The following is an 18,787-nucleotide window of genomic DNA, read 5'->3' on the forward strand; positions in this document are numbered from 1 at the left end:
TAGGGAACATCAAAGTCTGATGGTGAGTTCCTAACCTTCCATCATTACATGGTTTGAGTTTTAGGAGTCAAAAAAAATACTCAGAATCACAATTAAACCTGAGAAATACTCTCTCTCTCTGGGTCATTTTAAAGGAGGTAATGTGCAATGGGTTGAAAATCATCCTCAACAACATTCATGTAGAAACTACAATTTCATAGAGCTGTTTACCTTAATTTCCCTTAAGAATGGCAGTTTTTACAGAAATGATTATTTGAATAAGTAATTCATTTTCCTCCATTTCATTTATTCATTCACTCATTCAATAAACACTTATTTTGATTACGACTTTTATTCCAAGTACTGTCCTAGGTCGTTTGGATATATTAATGAATAAAATAGGCAAATATTCCTGCCCTTACAAAGCTTACATTCTTAGCAAAGAAAGACAGACAATAATCACGAGATACAATAAATAAGTAGATTACATAGCATATTTTATGCAGATAAGTACCATAGCAAAAGTAAGAACTACAGGGGATTTGGACATTTTTGATGGGGTAAAATGAGTAGCTCTCTGTGACAAAGCAATACTTGAGCAAAGACCATTTAAACCATGACCCTAATAATGTAAAGATTTAGTGGCTGTTTGTGTTCATAAATGCATTTGAAAGCAGAAAAAAATAAATCACAAAATTCCAAGACTCAGAATTGTAGTAACAAACAGTAGAAAATCTAAAAATGATCATAAAATGTATATTTCTGGAATATGAATTTTTTGTTTTGTTTTCTAAACCATACAGGTAATAAATATAAACTTCTAAAACAATTCAAAAGTAAAAACCATCCCATCACACATGGATGGACACACTAAGTATTTCTAAATATGATGATTTTTAACAATAGCTTGGTGTATTCATAACATTACTTCTTTGTTATTAAGAAAGCACACAAATACGTTTAATTAAAACATGTTTTACATTGATTTGGAAATTTTACATAGTGTTAGATACTAATAACCTAGCCAGAGAGATTAATATTGACTTTAGCAAATGTTATATATATATTTTTTCCTTTAGGAACAAATCCTAATATACTCCAAAAAGGATTAGTGAAGATTATAGATAATAAGGCCTGCCACAGTAAAGTGGTATATGGTGGTGCAATCAAACCTGGAATGTTGTGTGCCGGGTTCCTGAAGGGAAGTGTGGATGCCTGCCAGGTAAATCTGCTTATTCCATTTTCAAAAAGATTTTTTTCATATGGTTTTTAATTTCCAATTAACCTGTTCAATTGTCTCAAAAGACTGACAATTTTTAAAGACTTACGTGTGTTTCATAGCCAAAGTACCTGATTAAAATTATATTGCTATCTGATACGTCTCATTAAAGTACTATAGAGCTAAATCACCCTTATTGTTATAAGAAGCTTTGAATGGGAGTGGGGATGAGACTCAATATGGAATAAGCAATGAAGAGATGAAATTGAATATTGGTGACTTTAGTTCAACTGGCCCTCTTTGACTGGGAATCACAACTGGGTCTAACAACAAACCTATGGATCATGGAGCTTTCTTGATTTAGGGTGGCTCCAACATCTTAAATGTTTTATTTATTTGACAACCCTTATATAGCATCTTCATGTGCCAGACACTGTTTCTGAGCTCTTTACAAATAATAATTTTGTCAAGTTATGACAATCTTGTGATGTTTGCTTATACTGTTATAAACCCTATTTCTCAAATGAAGAGACTGAGACAAAGAGGTCAAGTAATTTGTCTAAACTAACACAGGTATTAAGTGGCAGAACTGAGATTTAAATTCAGGAAATTAGACTCCACAGCCTATACTCTGAATGCTACACTAAGTTGCCTCTCCATATGCTTAATATACTTCAAATACCTCTGATGCTCTTTATAAGCAATAGTCCTAGAACTACTAAAGTACTACTGTAAGTTATCTAAGCATGCAGAATCAGTGATAAATCCAGAAGGACCCTTATCTTATTCATTCAATTCAATTTACTCATTATTCTTGTACTCTAGGAGCTAGAAGACATGCAAACAAACACTTGTAATACATAATTATCATTTCTTATTACAGATTCCCATCTTCGCAACTGTCCCATTAAACCTATTCTTCAAAGTCATGACAAACTTAAATTCTTGTTTCTCTCAATTTTCTCGCAGCCCATCACTCTCAAACCCATGACTGTCTTCTAACTTTGTGCAGCCTAGAGCCCATGTTTTATTATTTCAACCACTCTATTGACAGCGCCCTCAATGATTTCACCATCTTCTAATTCCCCCACACACATCCTAATCTCCAAACACATAGCAATCTATTTACCTTATTTGCTTTTATATGCGATCTCCTGAGCACAACTAGATGAAATCTTACAGCCTTATAAATGTAAAGCCTTGTGTCATGTAGTTACAGCTGGGTCCTTAACACACTGTAGAATCCTTTAATGCATCTTTTATGGTGCTAAGTCAAACTTTTATTATGTTCTTTGAATGTATCCCACCACGCCCTTATATTCCTTAACAAATGACATTTCCTCCTACTAACTAGAAAAAAAAAAATGAAAGCAACTACTCCTTTAATTTCTTTCCTTCCTGATTGAATAGTAGAAGAAACTTGTTCCTCCTCAGCTTAGAAGGTAAGGATAAGTACAAATATAAATCTATTAGGAAGAAAAGAAAAGCTAATCTCTTACCTGTGTTCTTTATCCACTCTGTTTTCATCTACACAGGTATTTGAACTTTTCATTAATTTTGAACTTTTCCCATATTTTCCAAACTTCCACTCTAATACACTCTTCCACATATTCTGCAAACATTATTAGGTCTCTCCTTTAATATATCCTACTCTGTCTTTCTTATTCCCTTCTTGGTCAAATCTTTAAAGAATAGTTTACAACAATGTTTCACATTCTCAATTTATTCACTCTCTGACCCACTGCTTGCAGACTTTTGCCCTACTAGTCCACTGAAAGTATTCTAGCCAAGATTACTAATGATTTTCTAACTGCCAGATTCAATACACGCAGAGTGTCAGATGGACCAGAAGCAAGAAAGCTAGAGATAGTGGGCTCTATTAAAATATGTTGCCTGTGAAAGGTAATAAGGGCTTCAACTAAGACACAGTAAGAATGAAAAGACCATAAGACAGTTGAGTGACCAGGACTGTGAGACTGATTAGATGTGAGGAAGAAGAAAATGGAGTTATACCTGCTAACTCTATATTTTTCCCTGAGCAACTGGAGAGAGGGTATATAGGAGAAAAAGCAGGTTTAAGGAGGGTAAAAGTTCAGTTTGGGGTTTGCTAAATTTGAGGTGCCTGTGGAATATCCAGGTACATATGTCCATTATATCATTGTAAATAAAAACCTTGAGCTCAGGAAAGAGTTTGGCTAGAGATATATACCTAAAAGTCATTGTCATCTGGGTGGTAGTTAAATTCATGAGTATGGATACAATAGCTCAGACAAAGTATATAAAATAAGAAGCAGCTAAGTAACAGAACCCAGGTACACATGCTTTTAAAGGGCTAACAGTAAGAGATAAGAAAGATCAGAAAGACAGAAAAGCATAAGAAATTGGTCTCACGGGGGTCCAGGGATCAGAAAAAAAGGGGATGGTTAATAGTGACACATGACATCAAGAAGTCAAGTAAGGTAAGTGCTGGAAAGTGTCTATCAAATTCAACAATTGCTTATTGGTAAAGTTTGGAAAGGTGCATTGGTGGAAAAACCATTTAGAAGTAAGTTGAGTAAAAGATTTTTAGTTTGCTATAGTCTCATTTATGTTTGCTTTTATTGCCCTTGCCTGAGGAGACATATCCAAAAAAATATTGCTAAGATCAATGTCAAAGAGGTTACCGCCAATGTTTTCTTCTAGGAGTTTTATGGTTTCAGGTCTTACATTTAAGTCTTTAACCCATTTTGAGTTTATTTTTGTATATAGTGTAAGAAAATGGTTCAGCTTCATTCTTTTGCATGTAGCTGTCCAGTTTCCGCAGAGCCATTTATTAAAGAGACAACTGTCTTTTCCCCATTGCATACTATTCTTGCCACATGAAAACATGCTCAACATCACTAATCATTAGAGAAATGCAAATCAAAACCACAATGAGATATCACCTCACACCTGTCATAATGGCAATTATGAAAAAGACAAGAAACAAGTGATGGAGAGAATGTGAAGACAAGGAAACCCTTGTGCACTGTTGGTGGGAATGTAAATTGGTGCAGCCATTATGGAAAACAGTATGGAGGTTCCTCAAAAAATAAAACTACCATATGACATGGAAGCAACATAAGTGTCCATCAGTAGGTGAATGGATAAAGAAGATGTGGTGTATACACACACACACACACAAACACACACACCCACAAACACACACACACACTGGAATATTATTCAGCTATAAAAAAAGAATGAAATCTTGCCATTTGCAGCAACATGGATGGACCTGAAGGGTATTGTGCTAGGTGTAATAAGCCAGACAGAACAACAATTACCATATGATTTCACTTACATGTGGAATCTGAAAAACAAAACAGAAGCAGACTTATAGGAACAGAGAACAATCTGGTGGTTGCCAGAGGGGAGGGGGTGGGGGGACTGATGAAATAGGTGAAGGGGATTAAGAGATACAAAATTCCAACTATAAAATAAATAAGGTCGTAACATACACATAGGAAATGTAGTCAATAATATTGTAACAACTTTGTACGGTGACAGATGGTACCTGGACTTACTGTAGTGATCATTTCATAATGTATAAAAAATCAGATCACTATGTTATACACCTGAAACATAATATTGTATGTTAATCATAACTCAATTTTAAAATAAAAAAAGAAGTAAGTGGAGAATGGAATGAGAAACTGGAAACTTCAGTATAGACTACTACTTCAAGTCACTTAGCTATGAGAGAAAGATAATTAGGGCAATAGAGGAGGTCTTAAAATCCAGAAAGTTTGTCATTTTTCAGGCAGGCAAGACCAAAAACAAACAAACAAAAAAATGTATATTCCTGGAGATAAATGACAGTGGAGGAAATGAAGACATATTAGGAAAAAACAAATACACAAAACAATTATTGATAGAACAAGGTCCTTGAATCAAAGAACAGATGGGGGGATTAACCTTGGAAAGAACCAAATACATCCATTTGTCTGAAAAGGAGAGTAAATACAGATGGTAGGCTGATGTAGTTGAGCTGGGAAATCAAAAGGGGCAAGGACAAGAAATGGAGAGATTGCTACCTGTTACTCTCTACTTATTCTATGAATTTAAAATGAAGTAAGACACTAGGTTCAGAGTGAGAAATTTAAAAATTATGAAATGAGCCTTGTATGTTGCTGGTGGGAGCATAACATGGTGAGCCTATACAAAAAGCAGCATGGCAATTTTTCAAAAAAATTAAAAATAGATTACCATATGATCCAGCATTTCCATTTCTAGGTATTTACCCAAAAGAATTAAAAGCAGGGACACAGATATTTTTACATCCATATTCATAGCAGCATTATTCATAATAGCCAAAAGATTGAAGCAACACAAATTTCCATTGATGGGTAAATGGATAAGCAAAATGTGATATACACATAAAATTAAATATTATTCAGCCTTAAAAAGAAGGAAATTCTGAGACATGCTACAACGTGGATGAACTTGAAGACATTATGCTAAGTGAAATAAGCCAGTCACAAAAGTACAAATACTGTACAACTCCACTCATATGAGGTACTTAAAGTAGTCAGATTCATAGAGACCAAAAGTAGAATGGTGTTTGCCAGGAGCTGGGGGAAGGGTACAATGGGGAGTAATTGTTCAATGGGTATAGAGTTTCAGTTTTGCAAGATGGAAAAATGTTCTGAAAATGGATGGTGGTGATGATCGCACAATATGAATGTATATAATGCCATTGAACTGCATACTTAAAATGGTTAAAATGGTAATTTTTATGTTATGTGCATTTTACACAATTAAAAAATAAATAGTGATTTTTTTAAAAATGAGAAAGGAATATGGCTAGGGACACATAACTACTGGGGAGAGGTGTTGGTTTGAGGATGTAAATTTGTAACATGGTTTTCTTTCACAGTGTATGGTTGGTCCAGATTACAGTAGGGAGGAAGGTAAGAAGCTAAGAATCTTGTTGAAAGAGTATTGGTATGGATAAATTATGGAATATTGTCACATAAAGAAAGATGGAAAGTAAGAGGTAAGTTAATACACTAGGAGAAAACGGAGGAGTCAAAAATTAGCATTCTTAATGGTTGAGAGGTTGAAGGGCAGAAGTAGAGTTAAAAAGTAGTGGAGTGAAAACACTGCAATTGTAATGCTAGTAGTAGCATTTCAGAGGTGGAGCTGGTCCAGGTGATGACAAGGAGTGACATAGAAATGTTTAATAAATATGAAGATTAGAATCAAAGAAACCAAAAGACTATGCTTTCATCCAATGGGTGTTGAAGTTATCCAGGATGATAGGAAAGATTAGAGCAAAGGAAAATCCAGATGCCAAGGTGTCCCATCATTCTGGAAGAATGGGCTAAACACCAGTAAATGAAAACCATAAAGGAGTATAGAGGGTAGTTTAGCCAAATTACACAATTCTGAGAACTGGAGCGATGTTTCCACAAGATTGGAAGAGCAGTAGCCCAGTGCTGGTGGTGAGTAAATATAAACTACTTCTTTTTTCAACATCTGAGTGAAAATAGGAGAGTTTGGGGAGATAATCAGAGAATTCCTCAGCATACTGATGATGCCATAAGCAACAATACCTTAAATATCTCTTTTGGGTAATAATTGAGTTGAAATTTTTCAGACATATTTCTTATTATTATATTGTTATATCCAAAGACATGTACTGATGTCTTTGATTTAAATAAATGATTATAGAATTCAAAAATGTTCTTGGGAACTTGCCTAGAGGTCCAGTGGTTGACTCCACACTTCCACTGCAAGAGGCACAGTTTCAATCCCTGATCAGGAAACTAAGATCCCATATGCTGCGTGGCACAGCAACAAAACAAAACAAAACAAAAGTGTTCTTGACTAGAATCATTTTAATATTGAAATATCTAGGGTTTTTTTCCTTCTGCTTCTCCTTGTCTTTACTACAGAAGAGAAAAATAAGCAGTATTCATCTTTATATTAATTGTATATTTCCTTTTTCTCTCTAGGGTGACTCTGGTGGACCTCTGGTTGGTACAGATTATATAGGCACTTGGTTCCTTGCTGGTATTATAAGCTGGGGAGATGAGTGTGCCCTTCCAAACAAACCTGGAGTCTACACTCGAGTGATATACTATAGAGACTGGATCATGTCCAAAACTGGTCTCTAGTGCATAAATGCTTTGTAGATTAAAGTTCAAAAATTATACCTTTATTAAATGTTTGTAATTTCAAACCACATTTAATTTAGAATCACCTCTCTTTATGTACATTTAATGTCTCAAATTTAAACATATATAATTTTAGAATTATGAAAAATTTTTGTGTATTAGACTTTGACAAGGGTTTAGTGATAATGATGGACCAGGCCATATAATTCCCCTTTTACCCTTTCTAGACTGAAGGGAATCATATGAGTAAATGTGGATTACACTTTACTAAGGAGTTTTTCTCTATTGATTTGCAGATCCAGGCCCCTTGAGAAATCACAGACTAGGTGTTAGCAATAAACTACCTTCCGAGTGTATAAACAATACCCTGCTGAATCACATGGACTCCACAAGATCCCAATATTGGTGGGGTTTTGGCTAGTGAGTTGCAATGATACTGACTATAAAAATTTTTCAGGAAAATCTGTCTACCTGTTTTCTTTCTAGTCTTTGTACCAACGCTAATCCCTTCTCTATTTATGGCTTCCTCACCTTGAGTGACGCACAATAGCATGATAATCGTTGATGGATCCCTTGACGTATGCTGATGACTGTTGATTTGTCCCTATTTCTCTTTCATGTGAAAGTGAGGCTAGAAGACAGTTCTCACATATACACATACAATAGTAAAATTATCCTCAGACACATGGGCTATATTTCATTATTAGGCTTAAATACACTATGTCAATAACACCATATTACGTGTCTCCAATCTCTTAAAATTCCTCAACAATACAAATTATCAAACAGAATAAATAATATGAAAATGTTGCTTCTACTTTACTTTCCTTTTGCCCATAGAGAAAGACTCTAGATGATGGCATATATATCTATAAAATGCACCGTTATGCCTCATGCCAACTTGCCAAATAAGCAGATCAGTTGGCTTTTATCTGGAATACTATTTCATCAGGGTGCTTTCCGAGACTGCAGTCCACCAGTATCTCTATAGCAGTTTTCCCTTCTCTTTTCATCACTGACATTCCTACAGCTACCACTAATAGCCTTCATTATGATATAATTTTTTTCAAGGACCCAAAGAATAATTGCATTAATAATAGTAGCTAACATTCATAGACCACTTACTATGTGCCAGGCACACTTTACATGTATTATTACATTGAACTCTCACCACAACACTGTGAGGATTGTCCCCTTGTAAACTTAATCTTATAAATAAGGAAACTGAGGTAGGGAAAAGTCAAGATCAGAGAGTTTATAATTAGCTGAGCTGGGATTAAAAATCAGACAACTGAATTCCAGAGCCCACACTTAATAACAACTATGCTATGTTATGTGATATGGTTGTAACTAAGTATCTGCCTAGCATAGTATTCTAAAATGAAATATTTGTCATAAAATTTTGGGATGAGTTAATATAGTAGGTTTATTATTTGATTGGTTTTAAAATATTTTGATATATCTTGAGTTATAAATTTATCAGAATTAATATTTCTATATTTTTATTGTCTAGAAATTAAGAATAAACAAAAAACTGTATGCATTTTGGCCAGAATTCTTTGGTTGTAAGTGACAGAAACTCAATTAACAGTAGCTTAAATGAAAAGAAGAAATATATTGACTCATCTAATTAAAAATATAAGGATCTACAAATGGCAGAGTTGAGGCTAGATCCAGGAGCTCAAACAATGTCTTGATCTCTAGCCACATCTTAACTTTCCTCTCCTCTGTCTTCATTCATGGCCAGATACTACCCACTAAGGTGGTAAAGACAGGCTTCTTGGCTCTAGACTTAGATTTTCCTTAGTGGTAGGCTAACAGTCCCTCAAAAATAGAGCCCTCCTACTCATTGCCTTGAGTAAAGAAAGAAGTCCTGAGATGCCTATGATTGGCCCAGGGAACCACTCGTGGTGGAGGAGGTGGGGCCTTTTACTGATAGCCTCTCAGGTCAGGGAAGGGCTTTTCCAGAAAAAGAATGCTAGTAGACCAAAAAAAAAAGTTGTTTATTATCCAATGGAAAATGTACTATCTTCTGAATCGATATGTTATTCAAAATCATATTACTTCACAACAGAGATTCTATGTTTTCATGTGTTTATTGTCTTAATCAGATTTTCCATAAAACAATGTCACACTATGCATATTTTGATATCTTGGAAAAAAGCAAGATGGACTAATACTTTAAGGCATAGTACTCCTCTTTATCTAATTTCCTTGTGTATAGCAGGTATATAAAATTCCTGTGGGGGGGGAAAAAGTACAAAACATTTAATATTTGTGTTTTGAAAATAATTTGACATGAAAATAGCTACATTGTTAGCACATTTAAGAAGTATGCCAGTTCCAAATAGGGATGGTTTAAGTGAACTAATCTGCATGATAGTATACTATGTGATCATAGACTCTATTTCCCTCTCTACAAGAGAGACAAAACAATAGGTAATGTCAATGATAATGGTGCCTCCCCATCTGGCATCAGTGTCTTAACTACTGAGTCTCTTCAGATTCAGGCATTTCTTCTATAAATAGTACCTGGCAAGAGTTCATGATGAGAACTTTGAAATAATACTGAAAACTCAATACACTGAATATAAATAAATTATTACCAAGTTTATTAAATAGGTAAGTTCAATATTACACAGATAACACTACAAGTAAGTACTGTTTGTTGAAGTGCACTTTTTCTTTCTGGCCATATCTACACCGTATTACTCCATCCTTCAAGACACTGTGCATAGGTAAAGCCCAGACTTCTTAGTATGTAATATAGATTTTCCTGATCTGATGGCTGCTTCATCTTTTCCAGTCCTGTTCTCAGATTCCATTTTCCAGCCACATTGAATATCCTAACATTGTATTTGAGCATGTTCTTCCAGCTTCTGAGAATGCCCTCCCCATCCATCTACTTCATCCCCCAATCACCTTTTTGCCTTCGTCATAAGTTCTCTTTCTCTTTCTTTCTCCTTCCCTTCCTTCCTTCCTTTTTCTTCCTTTCTTTCTTCCTTCCTTTTTTTCTTTCTTTCTCTTTTCTTCCTTTCTTTCTTTCTTTTGGAATCTTCCTTTACTTCCTTTTTCTTACTTTGATGGACTAATACATGTTGGAAGAAGTTTCAACCAAGCTGAATCTTGGAAAGAGAAAGGGAAAGAAATAGAAAGGAAAGATACAATGAAGCTTTTATGCGTCAGTTTTTCTTTCCCTAAATGTAGAAGGCAAGGGCAAAATATACCTCAGTGTAATCAGATTTTACCATGAACATTTTTTCCTTTATTCTTTAGGTTGCTGACCCACATATAATAGCTTTTCAGATTTATAAAATCTATCCAATGGTTACCTTGTTTTGTTTTGTCTCAAGCATATGGCCTTGATCAGATTAACTGGCATGATATATATGCAAAGTCTTTTGAGTTTTTCAGAATAATAAACTCTTATAATCAAGACTGTTTGATTTTAAGGAACCTACTATAGCTAATGCAGTAGGTACAAAATTTATGTTCACAAGTATCAGATGTGAAAAAAAAAATGCCTTTCTTCAATATGCTATATAAAGTCAAAATGGCTGCAAGTTCAACAAATATATTTTAATGTATTGAGAACTTCTAGATTAAAACACTATTATTTTTAATGTTATGAACATTTTCGTTTGTAATACAGTTTAAATTATTTGGAAGTTCTAGTGGGAATTTTAATTTTTCTTTATTCTATTTGACATCAATTCTTATTTACGGTTGATCTTTATTATTTGCAAATATATCTATTTGCTAAAATTTCTTTCAAACCCCAAAATCATATTCATAGTGATTTTGTGATTATTCCCAGGTATGTACATGCACAGAATAGGGAAATACTTGAGTTGCCCATGGTGCAATTTCCCAGCCAAGGATGAAAAAGGCAATGCTCTGCCTCCTTGTTTCAGCTCTTATATTCCAAGCTAGCATCCTTTTCATGGTATATTTAGTACCACGTTTTTCATGGTATATATAGTACCATGTTTGTGCTTTTTGTTGGTGATTTCACTGTTAAAATGGCCCCCCAAGCATAGTGCTGAAGTCCTGTCCAGTGTTCCTAAGCACAAGAAGGCTGTGATGTGCCTTATGGAGAAAATGGATGTGTTATATGGGCCTTGTCAGGCAAAAGTTATAGTGCTCTGCCCATGAGTTCAATGTCAATGACTCAAAACCATGGTATACCCAGAAAAAGGAAGAGGAAATTTTCTGATCTGTACATGAGGCTGCTTCGGAGAGTGCTAAGGTGAAATCTATAGTTTGTGATGAAACCACAGAAAACCTGCACAAGTGGTGAAATTTGTGGATTCATGAGATGAGGGCTGATTTTTTAAAGTAGAGTGGACAGCACTGTTATGAGACTGAAAGCCAAAGAAACTTATGGTAACCGGTTTGCACATTATGAAAGGTGATATAGTGTGAAAAATGTCACACTTGCAGGTGAGGCAATTTCTGCAAATCAGGCATCGCATCTTGGGAAGAATTTTTTAATGAAGTATGGTTGATTTACAATATTATATTACAGAATTTTTAAAATATCTGCTCTGTGTTCTACAGGAAAATGGTTATGTGGAGGAGCAGGTGTTCAACACTGATGAGTTTGGGCTTGTTTTACAAAGACATTGGCAGATGAATCTGTATGATGCAAATGATGTTTTTGGTTTGGAGAAACCTAACCCTGTATCTTCACTAGCAGCAACGGTTCAGTATTCACTAACTCAGAATTCATGGCAACTCTGTAGAACAGAATTACCACAAATAATGAGTAGCATGAACTGTATACTTATGCTATACTTCTGCTTAAAAATGCATTGTTACATTTTGCTAAAAAACACGTGCCTCTTGATTTCTGACTCATCTATTCCTCCCACTAATTTTTCTAAAGTAGTTTATTTCAGGACCAAAATAATCCATTTGAAAATATTTCTAGAACCTTCAGAAAGGCACTTAAGAAGCCATATTTCATGTCCTGCAGTATAATATTTCATCCAAATCTAGAAGTAGTGAGAAAAACCAGTATGTCTGGGCATGTGGTGACAACCAAAGGGGAACCCAGGTAAGCAACTGGTCTAAGCTGCTCAAGACCAAGGAGCCAGCACAGCAGGAACTGAGGAGGCACATAAGGTAAACCCAGTACTCTTGTCTAATCTTCTATAGTACCAAATAGGTTCCTTCAGGGCCTGGATGATGCCGTATTCACGTTTTAATCACCTGCTAAGGCCAAGAGAGTATATATAGCAGGTATTTAGTAATTATTTATTAAATAAATGAATATAAGACAGAACAAACAAATAAATGAACCAACAAGAATGGACCATCTAAATTAAAATAGCCATCTTTATTCTTAACATTATTCCTTCTTTGGCTGCCACAGAAGCAAACTAGTTGATATAAGACAAATCAAGCTGGTGATTTAATCAATTCCAATCTAAGTCATACCAGTATTAGTAAACAACATCATCAAGCACTCATCATGAAAGTTAAAGCAACAACTCAGAGAAAGTTTCTAAGTGACCCTAATGTGAAACAATCAGATTGCATATAAAGGGATATAAACAAATATTCATAGTATATATAAACATACATAGATGTGGTTACAGCATTTATACAGTATTCTCTCCAATACCTAGTCACATTATGCAATATGTACAATAATGGCAGGTACAATATTTAGACAATTATGAAATCAAGGCAATAACCTAAAAAATAGTTAATGATTTTACTAACTTAAGCATGGATAATCTGACTGTTAAGACTGATTGATAAATTTGAATGCAGCCCAATTTATATCAGATCAAATTGATTCTGTTAAGGTATTAATTTGGTGTTTCGTGGAGGATGGTTTTAAATAAATCTATTTATCTAGTGTTTGAATGCTCATCAGTGTGTGATTGAAAAGAAAACAAATGTTTTTGAGAAATATATTAGTTTCTTAAAACAACAAATTTTAACTGGATCAAGTTCTTTTTTTAGTATTTTTCTTCTTTTTCATTTTGCATCTGTTGACATGTAATAGTTTTTAGAAAATCTCTTCATTAGAGTTATTTGAACAGTACCATAAGTGAATTTTAAATATAAAATTAAGTTTCAAACGTCCTTCTTCACTTAAGAAAAATGTTGTGGAAACCAGGCCATCTGCTGAGATACTACAGTTACATTTGGCCCTCAGAAAGTGTTTGCTCGCTTTAGCACTCTGTTGGATTATAAGCCCACAAAACAAGTTCACCTTGATCTTTCACTTTAAATATAAAGTATCTCAGGGACAAAATTTGACATAAATATAAACCCGTGACGTTTCTCTTCGAAGAAGGCTGAAATAAAACAGGACTTTGAGTGCAATTACAATGAAAACATCAGAAGTGCCCGAAACACAAGTTTTGAAGCTATATCAGCCGTGAAGGATGGCAAACAGTGCCTCTCCTGAACAGAATCAAAATCACTGCTCAGCAATCAACAGCAGCATCCCGCTGACACAGGGCAACCTCCCCACACTGACCTTATCTGGAAAGATTCGAGTGACAGTTACTTTCTTCCTTTTTCTACTCTCCACAACTTTCAATGCTTCTTTCTTGTTGAAACTTCAGAAGTGGACTCAAAGGAAACAGAAAGGGAAAAAACTGTCAAGAATGAAAGTGCTTTTAAAACATTTGACCTTAGCCAACCTGTTGGAGACTCTGATTGTCATGCCACTGGACGGAATGTGGAACATTACTGTGCAATGGTATGCTGGAGAACTCCTCTGCAAAGTCCTCAGCTATCTGAAGCTTTTCTCCATGTACGCCCCCGCCTTCGTGATGGTGGTGATCAGCCTGGACCGCTCCCTGGCCATCACGAGGCCCCTAGCTGTGAAAAGCAACAACAAGCTCGGACAGCTCCTGATTGGCTTGGCCTGGCTCCTCAGTAGCATCTTTGCTGGACCACAGGTAAACCAGTATCATAAACTTTTTAGGACATGGAGATCACAGATTTCCTATATAAATTTGAATGAAGGTCTTGTCAAAGGCAGTGTTGTATTATCTCTAAGAGCTTGGGTTCTAGAAGTCAGAGTGTGGAATTTAATCCTGGCTCTGCTCTGTTACCTTGGGCAAATGTCTTGACCCCTCTGGGTTTCAGTTCCTTCATTTATAAAATGGAGGTAATGCCTATTTTATGCACCTTTTGTGATGATTAAATGAATAGTGTGTTAAAGTGTCTATCATAATCTCTGGTACCTAGTAAATGCTCCCTGAAAATGTAGCTATTCTCAAATTTGACCTCATCCCTATTCTATTCTTCCATCTACTTTTCCTTTCACCCAGGTTGACATGGTAAATTGAGAGAATCTTTAGGAACAATGAAATTTGCATAGGTAGAAAGTAAGTATAACTTGTTTTATTTGGGGCTTCTTGAGTCTTCTGTCATTGCAGGTTAGAGAGAACTATCCTTGATTAGTATGTTGTTCTGCAGTTTGCAGCTATGTGGCATTGAATAAAGAGGAAATGTGGGAAATCTCAGACTTTTGGAAATTTGAACATTTCCCTGAGGTTGACTTGAGCTTTTCTGGAGGTAGGCTAGATGTAACAGGCTGTTAGCAAAACTATAAGGCTGTTGGTTCAGGCAAGGCCCTCTCCTATAGAAAGCAGGTATCTCTCCAGACTGTCTTCATCAGAGGCAACCTGGTTGATTGACCTGCAGAATCTGCCTCTTCAACAGTCAGATCTCTGAAGAAAAGGACACATTCTTTAAAATGGCAAAGATCCTTTAATAACAGATGAAAAAGTTGTCTCTATGCTTGTAAATGTACTCTATGGTGAACCCAGGGTACAAAGATGTGTCAAGAAGTAAAGTCAGAGTTTACTGTGATTCTCCAAAAACTTATCACTACAAATGGAAATTTATCTAGACATTCTAAACTGGCCAGGTGGCATAAAAACAAAAAACAAACAAACAAAAACTGTCACACAGGACTCACTAAATAGTGCAAGACATTAAAACCCTCTGGCAATTGTTTGAGCTGGATGGATCATTTTGATGAGGGGCTGCATAATTACTGAGTATTGTAGGGCATCAGGGATTGTGCTACGGAAAGGCAGAGAGGGAGAGGTGGTCTAACCTAGTTCTTCCCCTTTCCATCTCCTCCTTGCATCCCAGATTTGACTTACCAGTGTTTTGACCTGGCATCCTCCTAAGCTTCCACTCGGTTCCTCCTCTCAGGCCTCTTTTATAACAGGAAGCGTGGCTCTTTCTTGCCAAGTGTTCACATCAGTGTTTCCTAGCTAGTTCCTCTTGTTAAGTGGCCACATCCTTACAGATGTTTTGGTCAAGGTTGAAGGAAAAGGACTGAAGATACACTGTTAAGGTAGTTTTCCATCTAGCTTATGGGTCAGGTTCACGCCAGTAAGTCTTAGGCCACAGTGAAATTTTGAGGGTTCGTTGTTGTTGTTGTTGTTTCTTTTCTCCTTTTCCATCTGTGTGGTATATTTTTAAACAGAATTTTATTTTTATTTTATTTTTTTAACATTTTTATTGGAGTATAATTGCTTTACAATGGTGTGTTAGTTTCTGCTTTATAACAAAGTGAATCAGTTATACATATACATATATCCCCATATCTCTTCCCTCTTGCATCTCCCTCCCTACCACCCTCCCTATCCCACCCCTCTAGGTGGTCACAAAGCACCAAGCTGATCTCCCTGTGCTATGTGGCTGCTTCCCACTAGCTATCTATTTTACATTTGGTAGTGTATATATGTCCATATATACTAGAGAAATGGAAATAACAAAAATAAACAAATGGGACCTAATGAAACTTAAAAGCTTTTGCACAGCAAAGGAAACCATAAACAATATGAAAAGACAACCCTCAGAATGGGAGAAAATATTTGCAAATGAAGCAACTGACAAAGGATTAATCTCCAAACTTTATGAGCAGCTCATGCAGCTCAATATCAATAAAACAAACAACCCAATCCAAAAAATGGGCAGAAGACCTAAATAGACATTTCTTCAAAGAAGATATACAGATCGCCAACAAACACATGAGAGAATGCTCACCATCACTAATCATTAGAGAAATGCAAATCAAAACTACAATGAGATATCACCTCACACCAGTCAGAATGGCCATCATCAAAAATCTACAAAGAATAAATGCTGGAGAGGGTGTGGAGAAAAGGGAACCCTCTTGCACTGTTGGTGTGAATGTAAACTGATACAGCCACTATGGAGAACAGTATGGAGGTTCCTTAAAAACTAAAAATAGAACTACCATATGACCCAGCAATCCCACTACTGAGCATATACCCTGAGAAAGCCATAATTCAAAAAGAGTCATGTACCACAATGTTCATTGCAGCTCTATTTACAATAGCCAGGACACATAAGCAGAATTTTATTTTTAAAGTAAAAGTTATTTATAAGATGATACCTTAACTACACTCCTGCAATATAGCCATTATTTTATTGTATAGTTCTAGTTATCTGTACTTTATTAATAAAATTGACAAGGTGGCTGCGGCAGAATGCTGATGTCACAGGGAACATACATAGCTATTCCCTGAAATTCTCCCTTTTAATTCCAACTGTGGCCCTTTTCCATGTGCCTTCACTTTAGCTGTTTGCCTTAAAATCTACAGTCTTGCTCTCCAGGGTAGTAAATAAAATGCAACACTTGACATTTTTTTTATGTTTAAAAAAGTAGTATTTTATTTATAATAAAATCTGAATATTTGTAACCCTTAAAATATTTTTTTCTTTCTTTCTAGTGCATTTTCTTGCATTAGAAAGCTAGATATCTAAATTCTCCCACCAATTCCTCACTTAACATTTTTTGTATATCAGTGTGTGTTTTATTGAAGAAGAAATGGGAAAAACCAAAATGCTTTCATTTCCCTGGAAAAAAGCATATTACAATTATTCTCACAGTGACTGCATATACAAGAATTAGTTTAGCAAATATGTCACTTAAAATGAGGTTGCTTAGCAAAGGCTTATGCTCTGAAATGTTCCATTTTACTTCTTTAAAGTAGGAGTGCTGTGTATTGTCCAGTTTTCTTAGAAAAGATAAACACAAGTTAGGCTCCTAACACTGAGCTGGGTACTGATGAAACAAAGAAACAGCCCTCAAAGAAAGTATCATTCAGTTGTAGAGACAAAACTTACATAAAATGAATATAACTATGTACCAAAAAGTTCTTAAACGTACTAGAAGTGTAAGAAGAGAGAGAGAGATGAACAAGAGTTGAAATGGTGAAGGAAGGTTTTAGGGTAAAAGAAGGATGAGCTGAGTTTTTAAAGATGAATGATTTTTGGATGGAAAAAGTAAGCCAAGGATCACATATATTTCTCAGCAAAGGTTGAAAAGTGATTAATTTTCATAGGAGACTTGTTTGGCTGAAGTGAAAGACTGAGAGTTGAGAGTAGCAGGAAATTAGATTTGGTGGTTGCTGTCTTTCCTTTGACCTCATGGCACATTATTTCTTTGCCAGAAAACATTATGATTATGTATTTGTTTGTCTTTGCCATTATGGTATTTGCTCTTACAACAGTGAAGACTGTTATGATCAACTTAATATTCACAGTACACAATGAGATACCCAACAAAAATAGAAATTTTAAATGTTAGGTAGTCCCATTTCTCTCCAGATCAAGTAGACCTTTCACCTTTTACAAAAAAAAAAAAAAAGAAAGAAAGAAAAAAAAAGTTTGGCCAAATGAATCAATCATTGGGGGTGGAATGGTTGTATATAACAGAAGACACCAATATCCAGGGGAAATTCTGAAAATAATGCGGAAGCCATATAGCCTTCATGAGTCCTGTGCAAGGAGTAAAATATTTCTTTTGGGTTTTTTTTCTTATTTCCAGTTTTATTGAGAAATAATTGATATACATCACTGTATAAGTTTAAGGGGTACAGCATGATAGTTTGATTTACGTATATTGTGAAATGATTACCACAATAGGTTCCGCTAACATTCATCATCTCATATTGATACAGTAAAAAGAAAAGAAAAGAAAAAAAATTTTTTTCTCCTTGGGATGAGAATGCATAGGATTTACTCTCAACAGCTTTTCTATACATCATACATCAGTGTTAACTGTAGCCATCATGTTGTACATTATTAAAATGATTTTTAACAAAAATGTTTTGAGAAAATTACATAAACCAAATAGAGTGGAGAGAGGCAAAGAAGCCTTTTCAGGTCATCTGGTGATGAGGTGATTAGGCTGGAGGCTAGGATGGTGTTAGAGGAGGTTGATAGTATTTATGAGGGACGTTTCAACCAAAAAAACAAAGCTTGGCAACAAATTGGATTTAGACCAAAGTAAAATAAAGTTCCAATATTTTTAGCCGAGGAGTTTTAAAACCATTGGAATAGACAGGTAGGTTAGGAACAGAAGGGTTTGTTTGTTTGTCTGCCTGTCCATTTGTTTGAAGGGGGAGAGAAGGCAGGCTAGTAAAAGAGC

The 18,787-nt window shown here is 35.3% G+C and overlaps 2 protein-coding genes across 2 annotated transcripts in view; both read left to right on the plus strand.

Annotated features, from left to right (window-relative positions):
• Positions 1-10,462, plus strand: part of LOC309660871 (transmembrane protease serine 11C-like) — a gene marked incomplete at its 5' end in the record, with an annotated part of 55,265 nt that extends 44,803 nt beyond the window's left edge. The window contains 3 exon segments of the mRNA XM_082461947.1: positions 4-22; positions 1,059-1,201; positions 7,177-10,462. Of these exon segments, the coding sequence (XP_082318073.1) occupies positions 4-22; positions 1,059-1,201; positions 7,177-7,338 (324 nt within the window). The 3' untranslated portion in view covers positions 7,339-10,462.
• Positions 10,463-12,118: 1,656 nt separating this feature from the next.
• Positions 12,119-18,787, plus strand: part of GNRHR (gonadotropin releasing hormone receptor) — a 29,285-nt gene continuing 22,616 nt past the window's right edge. Inside the window, exon 1 of the mRNA XM_082464014.1 lies at positions 12,119-14,264. Within this exon, the coding sequence (XP_082320140.1) occupies positions 13,743-14,264 (522 nt within the window). The 5' untranslated portion in view covers positions 12,119-13,742. The remainder of the gene's footprint in view (positions 14,265-18,787) is intronic.

The sequence above is a fragment of the Balaenoptera physalus genome (assembly GCF_965194825.1).
Source record: "Balaenoptera physalus genome assembly, chromosome: 5".
NCBI lineage: Eukaryota > Metazoa > Chordata > Mammalia > Artiodactyla > Balaenopteridae > Balaenoptera > Balaenoptera physalus.